Source organism: Micropterus dolomieu, linkage group LG02, assembly GCF_021292245.1.
Source record: "Micropterus dolomieu isolate WLL.071019.BEF.003 ecotype Adirondacks linkage group LG02, ASM2129224v1, whole genome shotgun sequence".
In the NCBI taxonomy this organism is placed as follows: domain Eukaryota; kingdom Metazoa; phylum Chordata; class Actinopteri; order Centrarchiformes; family Centrarchidae; genus Micropterus; species Micropterus dolomieu.
In genome coordinates, this window is record NC_060151.1 from 29,918,971 (window position 1) to 29,942,514 (window position 23,544).

Below are 23,544 nucleotides of genomic sequence, written 5' to 3' on the forward strand. Positions count from 1 at the left end.
CGACAACCGACGTGTTTGCTGCCGGGGCTGCAGGAGCCTCAGCATCAGCTGCAGTACCCTGCGCAGTGCAGGCACCTGAAGGAGGAAAAGAGCTTTGGTGGTGGTGTGAGACAGTGAAACAGAGAGAAGAAGTGGAGAAGCATGGAGGGAGGGTCATTACTGATTACTGCATTATATTTTATTATATATTTTTAGATTGTGAATTGTCACCTGCCACCTGAATTTTGAGCTTCCCTTTATAAAAATAAAGACTTTTCCACCATAAATTGGTGCAGAAAATGTCTCCACGACTGATTTTCGTGGCCCGCCTCGGCCAAAAATGCCAGGGCTGATGTCCCAGTCCAGCCCTGACTACTTAAGGACTACCAGCCAATCAGAAGCAGAGTATGGCAGATCCTGACAAGCAAGGTAGTGTGATTTTAATTTATTCAGTTTAATACAGCAGGGACAGTGCACATTAATAAAATATTGATGTAAATGCGCCAGAGTTAGCCAAAGGACTGTTTCTCATCTAAAGTCCCTGGACAGTTGTTACGTAGTCAACTTAAAAAACCTAAAAGCCTAAAGTAATGAAATACTACTTCAAGTACTCTCTGAACTATATATATCTATATAAATGACGTTTCATCCGGTAACCACGGCTTCGTTTCAGGCGCACATGATTGAGCCCGAGACTGATCCTGAAAAACAGGCAGAACAACCAGAACCAGCTTCACAACCTAGAGAAAGACGTTTCAGAGCGGTAAGTTATTAATCTGTATCACATTCATCTTTCATAAGTAACATTTTAACTGTGTCTCTACATCATAGTAACAGCTTCATGTCCACTGACAGTCTCTAACGTTTGGTAGGGAGGTGGGAGGAGCGGGCGGACTTCTTGTCACTGTGTGCTGCAGCTCAGTGTGTTTCTCCACCAGTGTTTGAGGGCGTGATTTTGTTGTTAACCAGCAGACAGTAGCCTGAAGCAAAGTACACAGTTCAAATATAGTTTATGAACAGACACACACGCGCTGAAGTTTATTCTGACTCAGTCCCACACACACCGTCCTGCTGCCTCAAATACCCACTAGAGCACCACATGTGGATTCATCCACCGCTGAAAATAGTCCCCAACAGATGCTCTATTTCCTGTTTGTCTGATAGAAACTACAGCGAGCAGCTGTTACTGTAGGAAATTACTGAGCCTTTTTAAAACATTAACTATACACCTGTGACGTTTTGTTTTTAAGATTTACGTCTTCATGATGAACCAATGGGCTCGGAGCTAAGAGCCACAGACAGGAAGTCTTGAAGGACGGACTGACATGTTGTTGGTTTAGCTCTGCACATGAGAACAACATGAGACTTCTCATTTAATAAAGCCATTACTTGTAATTTATAAATCCTTCTGTCTGATTGATTGGAAGAATCCTCTGGAGCAACAGGAAGTTTGTAATGTACACTCAAGTTTATTAATTATTATCGTTATTATTAATAATAAAGTGGCTGATCACAAAAACGCAACATTACAAAAATAAAAATAAAATCCAAAGAGCCGTTGCAGTGCTGGTGATTTACAGGACATGTAGAGCATAAAATTAAACTACAAAGAGGCGGAAGCAGGTTACCTTCTCTCTGCAGAAGTTAATTAAGTATGAAATGCACTGGGGGGCTTGGTGTCGCCCCCTACAGGTTGAGCGGTTCGTTGGCCTGACGCTCTGTGTCGGCAGCAGCTGAAGCCGGAGTGAGGGAGCTCTGAGACGTGCAGCCCAGAGCCGACACGGGCCAGTCCCGACCCGAACTGCTGGAGGCTGGAGGAGGAGGAGGAGGAGGGGTTACATCACTTTTCACTGCCATAGCAACCTAATTTTCCCATTTTATCTCATGTCATGTTGGGTACTCCACCCAGAGTCAGCTGATAAGCTCCATGATACCAGCTATCCAGGATGTTAAAAACCAAGATCACTTCTGCTTGAACAGAAACAGCGACTATATCGCTGTCGTCCCTGAATAAAAATTGTTATTTTACCTCGCAGAACAGCTGGTCTACCGCTGCTTCGTCGGTTAGTTTGTTTGTGGTATTATGAGACTTTGTTGTTTTTGTGTTCTTGTGTGATTTTGGTGCTTTAAAGAATACAACACAAACTAACCGATCGAGGCAGCGGCAGACCAGAGAGGTCAAATTACCATTTTTGTCAAGTCAGCCTGATGGTTTTGACGATAACGATACAGGGACAGTTTGGGGCCAAACAAAAAGGATCTCAATCTAAACCTGTCAGCGGCAACGACAAGCACTTTAGTGGACGTACTTTGACGGGGCGCAAGGATTAAGTTTGCAGCCCTGTTTCACCGCTCAGTCACACAGATACAAAAACACGGGAAAATAAGGTCCAGGCTGAAACAAACAGAAGATATTCTTTAAGCTCAGTGACGCCAAGAAGAGCCAGACTGAGTTGAAGTCTCTTGACTCTGATACGGGCCCTGTGTGTGGGTGTCTTTTGAATATGGATCAGTTCAGGAGGGTGACTTGTTCAGACAGGTATCACATTTTCACCATATTTAACACAACACAGGATCCTGCCAGGAAACTGGACCAGAGCACCACAGAGATGTAGTTAGACTGTGAGGCTACATCCACGCTCCTGCGTTTTCTTTTTAAATCGGAGACCTTCTCCTACGCTTCCGCCCGCCGTCCGGACTAAAACGGTGAATCCGAAGACCTAGAACAGTAAAGTTTGAAAAGCGCTGCTGACCACGTTTTGGTTTTAAACTCTGCGGTAGCGTTTTAGTGCTGACAGGGGAAAACAATGACGCTCACGTTTCAGTCATCAGTCATGCAGAGCAGAAACATAATGCTCCTGACAGAGTTTTAGTTTTGGTATTTTATTAAAGTAGTTTGTACTGTGTAAATAACGTTTACACACGTGTACTGTGCATTTTGCCGTATGTGTTTAGCGTCTGTTTTCCTTTGCACTCATATGTTAATTTCAGGAACTGTTCCAAAAAAACAACAGGTTCTGCGTCTGTAGTAATACTTTCTTCTTTTAAACAAAAACATAGTAGTGTGGATGTAGCCTGAAAGGAAACCCAGGGAGAACTGGGTCACACCTGTGTGAGACTCACCTGAGCGGCTGCACTGGACGCTCTTGGCACTGGGGGGGTGATGAGCCGGAGCGCTGTGTCCCATCTCCGGGGAACCGGCGGGTTTGTGGGGCAGGGAGCACTTGGCCTTGTCTTTAGTTTTGCACATGCCTGCGGCCATCAGAGCAGACTCCCTCTCACCACGACATTTCCAGCTCTCAGCTGAAACACACCGAACGACATTTGTTCTCATAAATCATTTTCAGAGACTCTGAGCGCTTCAGCAGGTGAGAAATCTCTTCCTCATGTTCCACATAAACCATCCAGGCTTCAAGGCTGAAAGAGCCACCGACACATTTGGCCTAAAGCTGCTGGCAGCTCATAAAATAACACGCTAATAATAATAATAACAATCCTGAAACACAAAAGGCACGTGAGAATAAAATAAAGACAACAAAACAAAACAGTATTTACACAGACTTCACGAGGAAGTGTTCCACTTGCATAATGCTGTGACTTTACATCGAGTTTCCACACATTTCTCTTCTTATTGGGTGCTGTGGACGTAGATTAACTTTACCGTCTTTGGTAGGGATGATAGGTAGTTTAGTGTCTGTGTTTCTCATGGCAGCTGCGTTCAGGCGACCTTTGTAAATGTGCCCGTCCAGTCCGACGATATCAACCTCCTCCGACTACCCACACAAACACACAGAGGGAGCAGTTAATGGTGAGGAGACAGCTGGTAACACCTGATAGATCCGGTCGATTCTTTAAGAAACAGAAATATTCTTCTTTAAAAACAGTCACGCTGTAGATTCAGGCTGGGTCAATGAATTTGTTTGGCATAAACCAAGAAGTTCTCGCATCTTTTACTTAAGTTAAAGTAGCAATAACTGTGCCGTCCCAGACAGACTAATTATTTTATTTTAAAATATTGAAAGACCACAGCACATAAATACAATCACTCTGACTCTCGTTGTGATGTGCAAAAGTTTTAGGCAGGTTGTGAAAAGATGCTGTAAAGTAAGAATGCTTTAAAAAATAGACATCTTAATAGATTATGTTTATTATTAATTTATCAAAATACAAAGTGAGTGAGCAGAAGAAAAATCTAAATCACATTAATATTTGTCGTGACCACCACGTGCCTTCAGAACAGCCTCAATTCTTGTAGGTTCACTTGCACAAAGTCAGAGATTTTTCAGGCTTGTCATCATGTTTACGATTAGTTAAACCAAACAGGTGCTAATGATCATAAATCCAATATGTAGGTTGAATCCTTCTTACGTCACACAGTACTGTTTGTTGGAGCTTTACATCAGAATAAAAGACGGGTACATACCGGAATCAAACCGTCCCCCTCGGTCTGGGTGTAGTGCTTCATGTACTGCATGCCGGCGCGTCGCTGGCTGGCGTAGGTGACCGTGTGACTCCCCCCGCAGCTCCGCGTCATGGCCAGGTGACTGCCGTCCGCCGTCGTCTCAGAGCCTCGCTCGCTGCTCGGCCAGAGAGAAAAAAATCAAGACGTGAGAACAGAGAAACGGTCTGTCTGCAGCTCCTCTTTTTTTAAAGTCTGTTACCACTAAGGCTGCAACTAACGATTATTTTCTCGACTAATTGATTAGTTGTTTGGTTACATAAAATGTCATGAAATGGTGAAAGATGTCAGTGTTTCCCAAAGCCCAAGATGGCGTCCTCAAGCGTCTCGTTTTGTCCACAACCCAAAGATCCTCACTTTACTGTCATAGAGGAGCAAAGAAACCGAATAATATGCATATTTAAGAAGCTGAAATCACAGAAACTTGCTGCTTCTCAAGCCTTTATATTTCACCCTATTTACTTTTTCTTTTACACGTCCTGATTAATTTCCCTGAGTCTTATTTGCTGCAACACAGTTTTTTGCCGACAGGCATTATTAAAGTGTCGTCTTGTTTTAAGCCCCATTCGGACAGGATAATTATATTAAATATTACAGGAGCAGGTGGCTGATAAAAATATTTCCCCTCCTCTGTCGTAATAAGTTTTTCATCGGGCATTTAAACTGATTACAGGAGCTGGTTCTGTAACAGAAACATGCTGCGGGAAAACCAACACTACCAGCTGGAGGAGAAGTATTTTAATATCAGTGTTATTTACCGTTAATTATTTAGCTGTAGTTTAATAAATTTACACAGACAGCTGCAAACAGGGTTTCTGCAGGTTTCAAACGAGTGAAATTTAGACAATTATGAGTGAAATTGAAGGCCAGATTCACAGAACTGTGTGTACACAATAGTGTGTTTCAAGTTGGTTTTCATTTGTAGTTTCATTACAGCGACTACAACTACAGAGAAAGAACTACAAAAAGTGGCTTAAGACCTAAAAAAACATATTTAAAACCTAGTACGTAATAACTTAATGTATTTGAGATTTTTTAAGGCCTACAATTAAGATTTTTAAATCTTAGATGCAGCTGAAAGTCTGTGCAAAACACTTAAATGTCAGTAAGGACAGAACCTGCTGTCCAATCACACGTAAGATTACACTGATGAACTTGCATTGTCTTGGTCTCATAACATTCATCTTTATCTTGATGTCTTGATGATTGTGTGATCTATCAGGTTGGTCTGTCTGTGTGTATTAACAACTTAAATAACAGGAGGACAAGCTTGTTCATAACTGGGGTTTTAAATATTACAGGTCATACTGAAATCGCCCCACCTCCCCGTGAGACATAAATCCCGTCCAAATGGGGCTTTTAAACTTAAACATGTAACAGAGTGAGCGCTGCCTCTCCTCCTGCCTCTGGCCCTGACTCACTGCAGCACTCCCGGCTGGTTCTGGATCAGGCTGTCGCTCGTGGCGTCGCAGCCGCCGGCCCTGTCGCGGCGTTTCAGTCGCCTCTGCACGCTCTCTATCTGCCTGCACATCACGGCGTGGCTCTTCTGAAGCTGCTCCCTTCTCCTGCCGGGGTTAGCTACCTCAAAGTTGTAGCGGTTGGTCCCTGGTTTCAGGCTGAGACGGCAAAACCAGCTTACAAAGGATCAGATACCGAGACTCTAACAAATGGTCTGAGACTACGTTCTGGATTGAAGGATGACAAAACCTCCTCCACAGAAATGATGTCTGTGGTCCTGTTTGTTTGGACGATTGTGCCACCTGCTGGTCAACAGAGGACACAGCAGGTAAAGTGAGAGAAACAGCTGATCTCACCTCCTGTAGTGCTGTCGAAACTGCTCCAGGGCGTAAACGGTGAACGGCCGGATGGACTTGTGAGAGGGGAATCCAGGAGAGGAAGGCAGCTTCACCGGATGCCTTTTAATGCCCAAAGAGTGGATGAGTTTAGAGAGCAGCTAAGTGACACGGTCAGTTTATTTTGTAATCTGGGGGATTATTATACAATACAAGCAAATATCTTCCCCTCGATACGTTCCCGGTGTGTAAATCTAATAATATATTCGTTAGTATCGACTTACGGTCCGGGGGTGTACTTGACAACAGGTCGGTCACAGGAGAGGCAGTGAAATCTGTCCACGAGCTGCCTGGAAATAAACACAAAGAAACGTCACTTCTCCCCACACATGATTTTAAACAGCTGTTTTAACATGCCCCACAAGAAGGGGTGAGACGGATGTGGCAGGATGGACTACTCAGAAGAAAATATAATAGTATGCTGCTAGCAACTAATTATCACTAAGACCGCCAAAGTTTCTGACTAAAGGAGTGAGTGCCACGCTGACGCTTACTTTCTTAAACCAGCAGCGTCCTCGTGCTCCGGAGCTCCCTGCGCCTGCAGCTTCTCGTGGATGTTCCTCCAGCGACCCTCCAGCTGCCTCTTCACAGAGTCTAACTCGATCCTGTTCATCTACGGCGAGGTCAGAGGTCAGACATCAGGTCACAGATCATCACAAACAAAAACAACTGTACATACAACACACGGGTTCACGCCTCCAGGTCCGGATCCTGAATCGAACCAGGAGAATCCAGATAGTCCAAAACAAAAGCCATGTGGTGGAAATGTTGTTCAATCATTGGCCATATAGTCGGGGGTAAAAAGACATCAAATCCCTCCAAGTTTCCACCTGGATATTGTACCTCATGGAGCTCCGTAACAGAAAATACCCCAAACATTTGAATAAAGAAAAATTTTCAGCAGACTTTACAGGCCACACACATGAATGTCTGGTAAGACAGCAGGTATTAAATCATTTAATAATGGAGGAAGACGCTCTGCATCAGACGCTCTTACCACAGATCAAACCACGACTTGTTTGCATTTACCAAACAAAGTGGACCAGTAACTTGTAAGCATCCAAAAATCACAAAGTTGGCTGCTAAAGGATAAAAAGGCTTTGTTCACAAAATCCAAATGTATCTCCTAGAATGAATGAATGAATGAATGAATCCCTAAATGCCCCGTGACCCTGCACGGATAAGCGGCTGAAGATGATGGAAATCCCTACATGCTACATACATAAAAACCTGCAGACGTTTCATCAAGAATAAATATTACATATTATAATTGTTTTTGTTGTTATAGTAATATAGTATTTTTTATTGTATCACGTATTCTTTCTATTCAATATTTATGTGCTTGATTGTTGCAGTACTGTGCCTTTCTATTTATTTCCTCCTTAGTGTGTTTATTGTAATAAACACCAGGCAAACTGTGAAAACCTACTTGGTAATAAAACGTGTCTGGATATATACTTCATGATATAGCTCAGGTGTTTTTTGTCCCTGATGATCAGGTTCCAAAGCAATCACAGAAACAGTAACAACACATTCAAAGAAGTACAAACTTTGCTGTCCCTTCTTACAGAGGATTTGCATTAAATTTCAGGTCATATTTATCTCGAAGCTCCCGCCTGGACGGTATTTACCTTACACTCCATCTCGGTGGAGAGTTTGTCGACGACCTTGTGCCAGTCCTGCTCCTGGCCGGTCACCTTGTTCAGCAGCTCGTGGAACATGGCGTTGAGCTGCTCCGTCACCGAGTCAAACTGCAGACGGCTCACTTTGCTCTCCAGGGCCGATTTATCTGCTTTCTTCGGGTGTGTTGAGAGACAACGACAAGTTTAGGATACAAAGAGGCGAAATCTGTGCAGGAAAGCAATGATCGGCTTTTTACAGCTTCTGTCCGTGTTCTAGTGATGATAATAACAAACACAAGGACATTCGTACCTGTACAACATCTTTATGATAATCATTACAGTCTTTGAGCCATGGGTTCGGTCGTACAGCTGAGGGACACCAGTGACTCCAAACATCACACAGAGTCAGAGCCAGCGTGAAAGCTGGAATAATATCACGGGTTAAATGAACCCTGAGCACCAACAGCTTTTCTGGCCAGGTCATATTTTAGAACCAGAACACTGGTGGGTCAGATTTAGTACTCGACAGAGTAAATATGACTTTATAACACCTAAGACTGCCCCCACATGAAGAGAGGAATCCACACTGCAGCTACTGAGTCGGCTAAAATGAAGTCTAGTTAACTTACCAGCTGAATATCACAAAATCTAATATAATCAACTTAATTTAATTGAAACAGGTACCCTGTGAATAGTCAGTTTTACAGATACGGCGTGCAGATTTTAACATTTACATTTATATCCACTTGGATGACGTTGTACAGGCGACAGAAGTACTTTCATAGACCCTGACGGAGGAGGCCGCTCACGTGTATCAATAACATTGTGTCTGGCAGTGCAACACAGAAGCTACGTTCATGCATGCGAGTCATTTTTGTGCAGAATGGGTATTAATATAAGCTGTCAAAATCAACACACTTACGATTTCATTCTCAACCATGTGCTTGTCGGCCTTCTTCCCCTCCAGCTCCTCCGTCGTCTTGTACAGTTCCTGAGGGAACAGTAATATCTCAGGCAACAGAATAACAAAGTTAAGCTTATTTCAGTAGACTTTACTGTCAAGGTTGGGTAGGTGTCTCTGTCTGTTTCCTGTTTTATTTTGAAGTTCTCTGTGTCGGTTAGTGGTGTCCAGCTTGGTTTCCTCCCTCACTGCTAGTTTGTATCTGTATATATATTGCCCTCATTTCTGTTCGGTCTTTGACGGTTCATAGTTCGTCTGTTCGCTGTTTGCACTTGGCTCCGTGTGACGCTTTCCTCTAGTCTTTTTTTCTTGTAAATGACCAACTAATTTAACTTTTCAGGACCCAAACATTGCTTCATTTTAACCGGTCGAGTTTGTTCATATTTTCTTGTTTAAACTAACTAACAGTGTGTGATGATTTCAGTCAAGTGCAAAATCACCAAAAGACATGGTCCCTATACACTTTACAAAATGCACTGAAATTAAAATAAACCATAAATTACAGAATGCATGGCATAAAACACAAGATAAAATACAATCAGAATAAAATCAACACTTTTTATTTTGATTTATTATCTTAACAGGGATTATTACACTAGTTGGCCGTATTTCACGTTTTGCCACATCCTCTGGCAGTAACATGTAGTAAAGTAAAGACGTCTACCTCTATGTGGCTCTGTTTCTGCCTGTTGTCCTCCAGCAGACACCTGGTGGTTTCATGCAGTTTCCCACACTCTGCTTGAAGCTGCAGGATCGCCTTCTGCACGTCGTTCACCAGCTGCACGTCCTGATTCACGCGCCGTCATACACACACAGCCGTGTTAACATATATGTTAGTCAAAGCTGGATGAAGTGTTGCATCGGCTAATGACATATCTTTCATGTTTACACGCACATCCTCCCACACACACAGTTACACACCACACACACACACACACACACACACACACACACACACACACACACACTTCTGGGCTATAGTTCCTTTGGTGGAAACGCAGCTCTGGTTCCTTGAAAAGAGATCCGGGAACTTCAAAGTTGCAGGTCTTTTGGTGGAAACGTGGCTTTGGTTGAGAGACAAATTCATTATTATTATTATTATTATAATAAGCTGTAGGTCTCATGTGTACACACTGCAGCATCTTAACCAACCCCCCCCACCCCCAAAAAAAACAGTGCCTTCAAACGTCAGGGCTGCAAATTAATCTGTCGAATCTTTTCTTGATTAATCGATTCATTATTTAGAGTTGTCCACAACTCAAAGAAATTCAGTTTAATGTCATAGAGGAGTAAAGAAATCAAAAGATATTCACATTTAATATATAGATATTGTATATTAGGAATGCACGATAATTATTGATCTCATAAATAATAGGCCGATATTGGGAATGTTTTTGGACGATGATATGCATCACTAATATAAATACTGTATATCTGCTTAGTCAAAGTGAAACAGGAACACCCTCTGGATCTTAAATGGGACGTCAACGACTCTCAAGGTGTGGCTGATCCTACAGAGTTTAAACACCTGGTCCCTCCCAGTTAGCGTCTGAGGGGGAGTCCCCAGTTCCCGTCAGGCATTTAACCTTTACATATATGCTTATATTTCAAATTATCTAAAAGATACCAAACATCAATTTCATCTTCCAAAACGACGGGAAAAAAACACAGTTTCTCTGGTTCTGCTGCTCGCCAGTCTGCCAGTGTTACAGGACTGAAACATGTGAGTTTCAGTAGACTGCTGACCTGACCTAGTGCATGCTGGGATAGGCTCTAGCCTCCAACAGGTGTGGGACATGGCTGGATGGAGCTAGCAGTGTTTTTACTTACTAATAGTGGTGAAATGTATATGGTATCTGCCTACAGTCCAGAGCTCAGTAGACCTGTTCTTGACTTTAAACTGGGCGAATCAGCTCTGAATCAACACACACCTGCCCTCTGGTTAACTAAACTGTCTCCTCGTACTGATTTAGCTTGCCTCTATGTCCTTCAGTGCCCCTGCTCTGCCTCCTGTGTGCTGCTGGAGAAGGATGTTCACTGTGTCCTGCAGCTGCTCATAGTGTTGGAACAGACAGCTGAGCTTCCTGCCAATGTTTACTGTGCTGGTGGTGAAAGCTGATCTCTCTGTTCTCTGACCAAAGCCCTGGCTATCGCTCTGGTCCTGCCCTGCCTCGTCCTGCCCTGCCTCGTCCTGGAGGCTGCTGGACAGCTGAGAGGTCAAGGACAACATCATGTCCTCCAACATGCCTCGCAGGTCGTCCAGCTGCGGTCAGAGGGCAGTAACAGGGCAAAGATTAGACTGATATACAGTATGCAGGGCTGATACTGGGCTTTAATTGAAAACAGAAAATCTGATATGGTGGCTTGTAACTCAAACTAATTCAGCAGGCTGCAGATTCTGCACAGGGGCGGGCCAGTTTGGTCTTTATCACAAACCACCACACGTCTAAAGGAAAGTCACAGCAGCGGCAGTTTAAACCGGCAGGTTGAAGGTCGATGCTGCCATCTGCAGACAGGTACCGTTAGAGCAGCTTATATTTTCTAGCTGCTGCTTTGTGATTTAGATTTGCATTTAGAACTTAACGGAGCTATCTACCACTTTTAATTAACTAACGTGGAACATTTATGGATGATAAATGCTCAAACAGAAATGCAGTTTGCGGCTCGGAAACATCAAATGCTTTATTTTGTATATTGAATGAAAAAAAAATATTAAATTTTTCAGTTAAACCTGCAGGTTCAGAACTACAGGCCTGGCAGTGCTGCAGTGAGATAATAGTAGGTGGGCCTTCACATTAAGGACTGTGTGTCCTCGTTGGTTGATGAACCTTAGATTTCTCCCCCTACCTGTCCCTCAGGAACATGACTTCCTGTCTGACCTGATCTTGTAGGTGTGGGTCTGTTGTTGTTGTCTCCTTAACAGTTAAAGCCTGTTCAGCCTTCAGCTGCTTCAGGTCGTCCTCCAGCTTCTGCACAGACTTCCTGGACATGATGGTACGAACGTGAAAGCACAGACCTGATCTACACACCCACAGAGGGCCGAAGCAACACACAGTGATTGTGGACTCACAGAAAAAACAAGTTTGGAGAGACCCGGCATCTAACTGATGATCACTATCTCTCAAAGCGCAACATTAAAGTTACTGCAGGCGTATAATCTAGATCCTAGTCCTTCTCCCTGCGTGTCTTTACCTGAGGAAGGATATTTGCTGTCTGAGCACGCGAGAGGCAAAGCTGTCTGAATCTGCACTCCCCGGAGCTGCCTCTGTTTCACTGCCGTGGCTCGCTAGGTTCATAAACATGTCCTCCAAATTGTCCAGCTTTGGACAGACACATCACACCATCAGAACCAGAAAAGACAATATGTGATACTGAAGAGTTGGTCTTGGCGCTGGTGTTGGGTTTTTAGAAAGAGATGTGTTTTTCTCACCCACCTTTTCCCGGCCACTCATCAGGCTGTCTATTAAAGCTCTCTGCTGGTTCAGTTGATCCAGCAGGTTATTCGACACCTCCCATGATCCTAAATGTACAATATGACATTAGCAGTTAATACAAGTCAGGGAAGCAACAGATTCAGGCTTAATCTGCTAAAATCTCCAGCAGCCGTAAAAGGAATAAATAGTAAAGCTAATTATTAAGGCAGTAGTTGGACTTAATTGCTTCCTTGCAGTTGCAGAGAAGATATCAGTCAAACTAGTGACCAGAGGCACAGGCAAAACAAATAACAAGAACACTGGTCTAACTTTGCTGAAACTGTTTTCAGGGCCTTTAAGTAGATAACTAAAAGAGCACAGTCAGGTTAGATCAGCTGATATAAAGTTACCCTTAGTGACGAGCTCTCTCAGGTGTGTCAGCTGTGACTGGTCCAGCTTCACTTCTTCCAGCGCCGCAACACGAGCTTCCAGCTTGTTGAACCTCTCCTTCAGTTTGCCGATATTCCTCAGGGCCTCCACCGTCTCTGGGTAGCGCTCCGAGCCGCTGGCATGGCGAGACAGCGGCGTAACAGCGGCAGCTTTAGGATGAGTCTGCGGTGCTTTAAGAGACGGGACTGAGGGAGCTTCTGTGTCCGGCCGGGCGTCCGTCACTTCCCGGAGAGGGGAAATCTGTCCAGGAATCGCTGGAGGACGAGGAGGAGAACTAGGAGCTGCTGGCCTGCCAGTGTCCTCGACAGGGTGGGAGGAGGAGGAGGAGGGCGTGCTGGTATGAGGAGGTGCGGCGTGGACAGCGGGGAGGTCGCTGTTGACAGGTGTGTTTGTGGGTTTGAGCACTGGGGCTGGACCAACAAGCCCTGAATTCACAAGCTCCTGTGAGAAGGAAGAGGCAGGATACAGGAGGCGGAGACAATCTGCAGGTTCCTGGGTTATTTCAGGAAACTGTCAGGTTAATGTAACAGTTTGTTTAAATGTTCACCACCCTGAACTTACAGGGAGGTCTGGATGTTTGTCCTGTTGTCCACATAAACATGAAGACGGATTTTAGGGTTACCAGAATATGATTAACAGCAACTTTAGAAGAATCCTACTGTGAATGTTGATTGCTGTGAGAAAACTGTTGTGTCAGTCTATATCAGGCTGAATTTATTTTCCTCCATCATTATGGTTTTATGTATGTGTTCATTTTGATAAATTTCATCTAAAAACCACTCTTATGAAATGGCGCTCTGGCAAGTTTATACTGCATCCTTTCATGTCGTATTCTGATTGGTTGGTTTAATGCGGGTTGTAATTAGGGCCGGGCAAAAAAACAATAAAATGATAATTATCGCAATATAAAACGAATGTTTAATAAATATTTGATGGAATTCATTTGATTCACGAACGAATCAGCGTGTGATTTTTCTGTTAAGATATTAATTTATAAAAACATAAAATAGTTTAAAAACCACAATTAACCATCTGGTTTCTTCAACTTTCACTCAGCCTTTAAACCTGTAAGAAATAATGATTTTTCATTTATCCTGATAATTATCGATGTCGCATGAAAGTAACTTTTTTTATCGTGGTAACATTTTTTGGCGTTATCGCCCAGTCAGCAGCACATGGTGAGAAATTGGTCCTGAATTTCCTGGTTTTTTCTTTTTTTTTTTTAGGTGATGCAACACGTGAAATAACAGGCACGAAAGTATGTGGTGAAAAACATTTTAATTGTAATGTAGTATCGGGGAGAGTATCCTTAATGATGACAGGATCATTTATGCTAGTAAATATATTGTTAGAATCACCAATAACACTGATATACTAGTTTATAATAAATTAATACATTTAAGATAACATAACGTTGTTTGTTTTTTTGTTGTCTTGTTTGTACATACTGGTTGTCCCTTCTGTTTATACTGTATGTTGTGTGATGTACGCTGGTGGCCCCATTGGGAAAGTTTTATATATAATTACAATAATATTAATATTGGTAACACATTAACAATAATATTAACATATCTACATTGCTTTGCAACTTTTAACACCATCAACATTATCTCCAAAAAGGTATTTTCATGATACTTTATGATTATTATATAAGATACTAAATAGTTGATACTTGATAAATGACATTAGTGAATAGTACCAGTATCATTGTAATTGATAATAGTGTTAATTATACTATATACTAAAACTATGACAATATCAACAGATACTAATACTAACAACAAGAACAATAACAGCAGGGGCAATTAGTCTATATAGAAATATAATATGATATTAATAATATTAATAATAATGTTATTCATAATAATTTAATAGGGTATTCAAGCAGTTTTCTTTGTGTTTCTGTTTATCTGTTTAGTTTTGTCCTTGCCCCTGCAGGCTCATCTAATCCTGCCACTATTATTATTGTTATGGCTGCCATCAGCTGTATGTTTAACATATACACCCCTGTAACAAAAAAAACAAAAACAAAACAAACATATTTAGCTAGAGTCTATTAGTGGTATATCAGTATGATAATAATATATAACATGAGTATAAACTAAGAGAGAGGGAAAATAATGACGGAAGGGAGAGAAACAGAAAAGGAGGAGAAGATTTGTGTTGGGTATAGAGTTGTACTGTTTTGGAAACGGATGTTCTAGCAGAGGTTTGTGGATATGCACGTGGCCTTAATCTTGGGGTAGATTTGAATGTATCCCAGGTTAGATTTAAAGCTGATATATTACTTGTTTTGTAAGCTGTTTTTCCAGCTAAACATATCCTGTAAGTAAATTATTCCAGTGAGTGATGTGACTTGTTCTTGGATTTCCAGTTTTGAAAGATTACTTTCTTAGCAACAGCTAGAGAAATGAGTAGTGTGTTTTTATATTTATTTGGTAGGGTAACTTGTGTAGTATCTCCCAGCAGGCATAGTGATGGGGACAATGGTCCTAAATGTCTGATGCTGAAGCTCAGAATCGGCCGTCAGTTGCGGTTTTCTCAATCAACGACCACCGTTTTGGATCGACGACTAAAGATTCTTTCTCCGTTTCTCTCACTATCATCAACAAGACACAGTTTAAAGATAACACGAAGTCTCGCTCGAGACAGTTCTCGCTCTGAAATCTGGTGAGAGGAGAGTTGTTGCAGGACGACACCGGGTGGAAATGTGAGTCAGAGTCGGAGCAGGCTGGATCCCTGATCCTTCATGACACCCCTAAAAGCCCTCTCGTATCCTACCTCCTGAAGGTCTTCTTTCTCGCTGAGCAGAGTTGACTGCATGACGTCCCAGGTCACACACTGACTCAGCTGATCTGGACCTGGATCCTTTGGAAATGTGGCCCTCAGAGTTCTCTGTCACAGCGAAAGCAGAGGATGTGAAACTTAAATCTGTGTTTTTTGGAACAACTTTTGAAAAAGAGAAAAGAAAACCGAGAGTGTTATTATTTTGTAACCAACCGGCAGTTTTTACAGTGTGAAGTCAGATATCGTGTTGCTCACCACAGTTTCCTCCAGGGCGTCCACACGGAGGCAGCACTTCTCCACGGCGGTGACAGTCTCTGCTTCAACACCAGTCATCTGGGCACAGGAGAGAGGGAATACCCCACTGCAAGAGCGTAATTTCCCCTGGGAATGTGGAGGACATGCCCCCCTCACTTTTTACAGTGTCAGAGTTACAGCTGCCGTAATCCAGACGAGAGATGAGAGGAGCTGGTATTTATCAAGCTTCTCAAAGTGCCATTTTAGTCTTAAGTGCTGAGTATTCAGGAAATTTACTCCTACTTTTAAACTTAAGAATAAAAAGTTATCGAATTTCTCAAAGCTAAGAATCGCTCTTACACTCCCAGTTATTTAAGACGGCTCGAGAGGCCTCTCAAGTGGTTAGGAGCTGCCAGTAGGGGCTTGTGATGGTGCTGTGGAGACATGCGCAAATATTTCAGGAGAAGAAGAGTTTCTGAATTATTTGTCGACGCGCAGTTAATTAGACGGGGTCGGACAGCGCAGGACTAAACTTCGTCAGTGAGGGATACTCGATCACAATACTGCACGTTCAGCAGAACAGTTCGCCCGTTGCGATCACGCATGTCTGCTGCGTCTTCTAAACAAAGAAGTGAGTTTGCTCCCGTGTGCCGACAACGTTTTGCGGGAAACGGCGATGATAGGTTAGATTTGCCGAAAAGTTGCAGTGATGGGCCAAAATTACAAGTTGCGCTGAATTCACAGGGATTTGTTGGGATTTGTGTTTTGTTTGTTTGGGACTGATAATCTCCGCTCAAATGGAAATATTCTTAAATCTCAAAGTAGTTCCCCAGATGAGTGTCCAACCTTTCACCAAAGTTGAATTATACCATTTCAAACATGAACAAAGAGAGGATTATTTTGTCAGTAATCCCGTCTCCAGTCTCACCTTCTGCTGGTGGCGCAGCTCCTTTATCTCCTCCTTCAGACTGTCTTTCTGGTTGTGGAGCTCCTGTATGAGCTGCATGGCCTACAACGACAACAGACTCTTCACGATTACTTTTTCTTCGACATGTACAAAGTTAAAAACAAACACAAAAAGCTTCTTATTGCAGATATGAACGGCCTAAAGGACTGTGATCTCCCAGAGGGATCTGAGGAAACTGATTTGAGAAGTCATTAAGAAACTTTGATGTTCCCCAACAACATAGAAAATGTCTCAGGAATCTGACTCCTGTGACGGTCCCTCTGACCTTTGGCCCCCCTCATGAAAGCAGACGGGACATCAACAAGCTGAGGGTGAAGCACAATTACAGATGGCACAAATCAAGCTGTTCCACTCGTCTCACATGTGCTTTTCTCAGGCTGGTAATCTGTTGACCAGGTTATTTAAATTTCCTGCGAGACTGTCAGGGTTTGTTGGCGGGGTAAACGATTACATTTGGAACAATTAGTAACATATCGTGAGTGTGTGTGTGTGTGTGTGTGTGTGTGAAACAAAGGAAATTCCTGAGCTGCATGTGAGGTTGTGTTTAACTTGTGTCAAATGTGCCCGGGCGTGAAATGATGCATAGCGACCCCACAGAGCGTCACAGTGTGCACCAGAATGACTCACAGCTTGTTAATAAGTGCAGTCACACACACACTATGGATAATGTATAGCGGCCCAGTGCTGTTATTCAGTGTATAAAAATGTCAGATGCACTTATCTCACAGTAAAGCTAACTATACAATAAAAACGTGTACTCGCTCCAGTGCAAAAGTACAGCGCTGTACACAGGTTATCCTCCAGATAATATTCTGACTCGCATTATTAGTTAGACTGTCCCTTTATGGATTGTTTTAATAACTGCACCACTGAGAGAACATGAGGCTTGATTGAAGTCTTGCGCTCAACACCATTCAGGTGTCGGTCTCTACCTTTTTCCACGCGGGCTAAACGGGCCCTGAGTGGACAGAGGCTATTATTTAAAATCTGAACAGCAGTGGGGCTGCAACCAACAATCACCATAAAACTTCAATTTAAAGCCAAGTCCCAATTAGACGCCTGTCCCTTTCACTGGCCTGGTGTGGCTGCAAATAAACACAGGTCTCAATGAGAGGCCTGGTCTGGTTTTTATAGAAGCCCACCTGATCGCCCGCTTGAGCTAAGCTGCATGCAAATACAAATTAGGGATGGAGCGGTTTTACCGGTTTAATGATAAACCAGGGTAAAATTCCCAAAGGTTAGTATTACTGTACAGATTTTAATTATCATGATAACCATGTCCGTTTACTGCACTTTGAAAAACTCTCTGTAAATACTGTCCAGCATCAACCAGAGTCAGCGACGGTCTCCCAGAAGCAGGCGCAGCATCTACCTGGGTTTGTTTGGGTCCATGACAACACGGTGGAAGTATTTTGGTTTTTATGTGCTGTGCTGAAACTAAAGTGAAGCAGGATGAGTTAACCTTAGCTTTGGTTTGTCTGTCTGACTTGCTAACAGCTTGTAAACTGAAGCTCTCCACATTTGATATGGTTTTCATATACACTGGCTGTTATTATTTCAACGTTCACGCGGACAAAAAGTTCATTTTATTTGTGGTTTTCAACATAAAACTTGGTAACCGTGATAATTTCGGTCACTATAATCATGATGTGAAATGTTCATACTGTTTCATCTTAAATATAAATGTTTAAACTTTTGTCAGTATGGACATGATTCACAGATATCAGTTAGATTCTCCACAGTTCAATCATTTAGTTCATTTTACAGTGACAATGAGCACCAAAGGATTTACCGGCACGGTAAAGCAATTAAAGGCTCTGTCCCAAATATAGGTGGTAGTATTTTCATTATTGATTATTTTCTCAGTTAACAGATTGATATTTTGAACAATAAATGTCAGACTACTGTAGAAAAACACCCATCACAGTTTCCTAAAGCTCAAGTTAAAGTTTTAGTTCCTCCAACAATTTATTATTGAAGACTTACTATTTTTACTAGAAGAAATGACATAAATGATTGAAATAGATAACTAAAGGACTAATTGGCTGCTCATGTCAGCTCTAAACTATGCTGAGTGATGGCAAGTGGAATTACTGGAATAAACTATTGTTGCAAAAATACACATTTAAAGATCCAAAACTCGAGGGATCCTTTACAAAACTCCCTGACGTGGCACAAGATATTCTGCTTACTAACAAACAAAACAGGACCAGAAAGATGACCTCCCGGGCAGGAGTGACAACGCAGCAACAGAAAAGGAAGTGGCCTTAAGCTTCTTCGTGGTTACTCTTTAAGCCGCCGCCTCGTGTAGAACGGTCAGCCATTAACTGGAAGCTGAGTCACCGGCCTGAACCCCCTGACATGTGGCGGCGTATTCTGCAGTTATTCTGCCGGGGCCAAACAACCGGGGCCTTCAGAGGGAAGACGCTGGTGGACGAGGGCACGCCGGGCCGCCTCATCACAGTTAGGTCAGCGGATACGGCAGATGACCCGAACGATCCCCGCACAGAGGACATGAATGATTCAGACGCAGCATCACCTGCACCTGCCTGATGTCCTGCTTTTCACCTGAGCGCTATTCATCCCCTGACAACCAGAGTCATCTCCGCAGGGGACTAATTACCCCCTATCAGGCAGAGAGGGGGACGGAGGGAGGCAGAAAGGGGATGAGATCAGGGGCGAGATAGGAAAAGGTGATGGCAGGTCTGGACAGTGTCACATTAAAACGCCTTCAACACATCCCGCTCTGATCAAACTCTGCAATTCACTCTTTGTCTTGTTTTAAGATGACAGCTGACAGTTCTGCGTAACGCTGAACATCCTCGCCTCGTCCTACCCCTCGTTTGGGAGTGGCGTGACAGAAACCTGAACAGAGGTCATTTGAGATGTCAGGGTGGCGCCCGTCCCCTTTTGTCCTCTGCTCTTTCATCAGCGGCTTAATGCCACTCTGAAACGTTCGCCGCAGCCCGCCAGGGATGGAAGAGAAGAATAAGAGCGTTCGTACGGCTGGCTCAGACTCAGAGATCCTTCAGTCTGATCCTTTAAAGAAAATATGTAAACAAACAGCCAGGTGAGCAGGACGAGGAGGGAAAACAAATCAACACTCAGAAAGCAGCCGTCCTGCTCTCTCTGGGTAACATTTTGAAGCTTGTTGCGCCGATGGTGGCGGCCTGATCGGTGATGTCACAGCGGGTGTTTTCATTGTCTGACAAAAGCAAAGCGCCTGCTGTGACATCACTGCTCGGGGGTGTGGCCTCCAGTGCAACACAGCTGCACATTTCAACGCTAGATAACAGTGAAGCACAAGCTGGTCAAAATAATGACTAGCTTCTCGTGTGTGTTGTGAAGGATGATGACAATTTTGATTAATCGCAACAATAAATTGATTAATCGCTTATCTTTAAAGACGAACGTTTGTTTGTTTTTTAAGTAAGGAACTGCTGCTTCTAAATCTAATCAAATATAAAATATACACACTATCAAAAATAGAATAGGGTACCCATTGTGTATATCTGTATATGTTTCCAATGTATGCGCATCTATCTGATTAAATAATAATAATACAGTATACGATCAGTGGTGGATGAAGTATTCAGAAAATGTACTATTTAACTTTAAAGTAGTATAAGTGAAGTACTTAAAAATGTATGTAATTTTAGATTATTATTAGTGATGCATTAAAAAAAAAGCATCTACTGTTGCAGCTGGTTGAGGTGGAGCTAATTTTAACTATGTTATTTACTGTTTGGGGGTTTAATCTATTACACTGCATCGTATTTTAGTAGTAAACTCTTAATCTGTAAAGTAAATCATAACGAAATGTAGTAAAGCAGCAAAAAATGAAAAATACTCAAGTAAAGTACAAGTACCGCTAAATTTGTAGTTACATTCTACCACTGTGTGTAATACTGATAATATATCTGATAAGAAGTTACATATGTAAAAAAAAAAAAAATTAATTAATTTGGTTAATGAAAACAAATAGCGACATTTGTGGAATATGACATATTAATGAGTTCTTAAACTTTAAAGTTCATATTGATACATGAACTTTAAAAAAATTTCCAAATATGCTGGCATATTTTTCAAACTGAGGCTTTTTCTTCCACTGAAAGCACTCATAACTTTATACAAGTTTTCATAAGCCTAAATTACTGTGACCCTTCATGTGTGACGTCCACCACAGCTGACAGATATTTGGATGCCATTTTGAGCCATTTAAGTTACCGTGTCCCATACACCACGTGGTGGACCCCCAAAGTCTGCAAATCCATTTGATTATTATGTGTGACATCATTTTGATATACTGCATCAATAATTCAAATTAGGGGACAGAAGTGGAGATACACCAAGCACCTCAGCAATAACTGTAAATTCCTTTAATTCTCAGAACACAAGACCATTAAAAAATATTTTTCAACTAAATGTAGGATGTTAGAAATACTTTTAGCCAGATTTAATTATATATTTCGTGTACTGAAAATACATCTGTCCACTCCAGTGGACATTATGCACCAAAGGGTTTCAAAGGGTTCTGCCTTTTTTATGTATGTTTTATTTAAATCAAAAACATTTTAGGACCTACATTGAGTTCCAGTGATATGCATAGTTTTCTGCTTGTTTAAAAGTAAAAACAAATAATTCATTCATGAAAGGGTAATGTCATAGGGTGCAAATGCAATACTTTTCAAAGTAGTGAAACTACGGATTTCACAGAAGAAAGTTATACGTGTCGTTTCACGGTCCAAGATAAATGCTCCCACTGATCGTCCACAGCGACAGTCTTCTGAAGCTTACTGAATGTAATATCTTTCACAGCACCTGTATAATGTAGCACAGATGCTCAACGACAGACTCTGTATTCAGATTCACTCCATCTTAAATACAGAAGATGAGGAAAAACATCTTATAAGGGGTAAAAAAAAACTTGAATGTATCAGTTGTAGTTTGCAGAAGTCCACAGGATATATAGATATATATATATATATATAGGGCAGAGGACTTCTAAACCAGTTTTTGAATTAGTCTTTTGAAATCTGTTTAAATTGTACTTTTTCCATTTGCTAAATGTCTCTATTTATTGTATTTTACCTATTTAACCAATGCCAGACAGATGTGATGAATATCTTGGGACCACTGGGTTTGGGTTTTCTGTAAATTTATACTGTAGATTGTAACGTTATGTGCTTTATTTAATTGTAGTATTTATCCAGAAGATATGTTAGTACTTTAAATATATGTCTACTATTTCCGGCGGCAAAATGTGCTTTTTTGTCCACCTGCCAAATGTTCAAAGTGGGATTTTGTCTATCTACCAGATATTTGCATATTTGACCAGCTTTTGGATGCTATTTGCTTAGTATCTGGGTATCTCTGAATATTTTTTTATGTTTTAATATTCAACCTTGTTTAATAGAATAAAAGTTCTTATTTTAACTGTTAATAACTGAATCGCTGTTCTCACCTTGGACACGTCGTCCTCGCAGGTCTGGATGCGGGAGCGGAGCCTCCACTGGCTGTCCGCTGCGGGGCCGGAGGACGGGGTCGGGGACGAAGGGGAGGCTGTCCGCTCCGCCTGCAGCTCGGTGCCGGACCTAACATCCTTCTCCACCGGGGAGATGTCCCTCTGAACACGGTGCTCCTCCTCCTCCGCGCGCTGCTGCCGCTGCTCGGTGACACCCACTACCACCACCACCGGAGCATCAGGGTGCCCGACGCCGGGAGGAGTGTCTCTCCATCGGGTCTCCATCTCACGGATGTCCAACTGCTTCAGGACGGCGTGGAGCAGGGCGTGTAGGGCGCCGAAGTTGACCGCTCCCCTCTGAGTCCCGATGGATAAGTTCAACAACTCGTACAAGCTGATGTTCTCCTCCGACATGTTTGTTTGTGAGCGGAAAACAGCCGTTACTTAGTCAAAGTTACGCTAACGGTAGCTAGTTGTCAAACTTAAAATCTCATGTTTAGCTATTTAGTCCGCTTTTGACGACCCCTGTCTTCATTAACAGATAAAATATACTATTTAAAAAGTATAAACAAATAAATTAAAAGGTCACATTTGTGGGTGTTTAACATTAATAACCGTGTCCAGCATCCCACCGCTGGTAATCTCGGAGGTTGGTTGAAGAATGTCATGTTCAACAGAAAACAGCAACCTCGGCTGGACCGGCCGCGTCAAGTACACAGATTTACCGGAAATGCTGCTAGTAACCCTTCAAAGTCAGACTTTTACCAAAAAACAATCTGAGGAACGCGGTGCTTAACTTAAATTAAAAAAGTACAGTTGTTCACTACTTAACTCAGTTACGCTAATTAGTGCCACGTGAAGTGTCGGGCCTGTTGATGACATGTTCCAAATTGGTGTTCGCCAGCTTTTATTTTTAAGCGAGTGACCGGATGTCGTGTTTAGTATTCACTCTAGCTTCACGATACGTTCCCACGTTGGAGACTCGCGGCGTTACCGGTCGCTAGGCAACAAGCGGCGACCGTGCTGCGTTTACGGAAAGAGCAGAATTATCGGATGTGCGAAAATATTCCCTTCTATTTTTTTTTTTTATATCTTATTTAACTGATTAAATTGGTAATTTATTTTATTCATAACGCCAAATAGTCAGAAAACAAATCGTAATTCGGGTTGTTTTAAGAATGATTACAGAAAAATATATTTAAGGCAAGTCTTTTTGGACAGCAGTTCAACAACAAAGCAAATCAAAGTGTATTGTATAAAACGTAAAAGCATTATAGGGAAAAAAAATGAAATACAATTATTAGACGGCTGGAATAGAACTTAAAAATAGGACAGTAGAAATTAGTGTGCAGTGT

The 23,544-nt window shown here is 42.3% G+C and overlaps 1 protein-coding gene across 5 annotated transcripts in view; it reads right to left on the minus strand.

Annotated features, from left to right (window-relative positions):
• The window catches only part of LOC123961824 (glutamine-rich protein 2), a 32,108-nt gene extending 9,231 nt beyond the window's left edge, over window positions 1–22,877 (minus strand). The window contains exons 1-20 of one of the 5 annotated variants that reach the window (XR_006822792.1): window positions 22,190–22,876; window positions 16,687–16,767; window positions 15,780–15,857; window positions 15,519–15,632; window positions 12,698–13,178; window positions 12,309–12,394; window positions 12,067–12,194; window positions 11,754–11,856; window positions 10,853–11,137; window positions 9,539–9,661; window positions 8,836–8,904; window positions 7,923–8,087; window positions 6,786–6,904; window positions 6,516–6,581; window positions 6,253–6,354; window positions 5,860–6,054; window positions 4,403–4,556; window positions 3,641–3,752; window positions 3,103–3,282; window positions 1,608–1,790 (exon numbers count right to left, since the gene is read on the minus strand). Coding sequence is in view for 4 of the 5 variants with exons in the window: in XM_046037552.1 (XP_045893508.1) it covers window positions 1,666–1,790; window positions 3,103–3,282; window positions 3,641–3,752; window positions 4,403–4,556; window positions 5,860–6,054; window positions 6,253–6,354; window positions 6,516–6,581; window positions 6,786–6,904; window positions 7,923–8,087; window positions 8,836–8,904; window positions 9,539–9,661; window positions 10,853–11,137; window positions 11,754–11,856; window positions 12,067–12,194; window positions 12,309–12,394; window positions 12,698–13,178; window positions 15,519–15,632; window positions 15,780–15,857; window positions 16,687–16,767; window positions 22,190–22,603 (3,180 nt within the window). In the remaining variant the exon portion in view is untranslated. Of the gene's footprint in view, window positions 1–1,428; window positions 1,791–3,102; window positions 3,283–3,640; window positions 3,753–4,402; window positions 4,557–5,859; window positions 6,055–6,252; window positions 6,355–6,515; window positions 6,582–6,785; window positions 6,905–7,922; window positions 8,088–8,835; window positions 8,905–9,538; window positions 9,662–10,852; window positions 11,138–11,753; window positions 11,857–12,066; window positions 12,195–12,308; window positions 12,395–12,697; window positions 13,179–15,518; window positions 15,633–15,779; window positions 15,886–16,686; window positions 16,768–22,189 lie in introns of those variants that run through there. The other 4 variants (XM_046037552.1, XM_046037564.1, XM_046037573.1 and 1 more) reach the window with 4 other exon arrangements.
• Window positions 22,878–23,544: the final 667 nt, after the last annotated feature.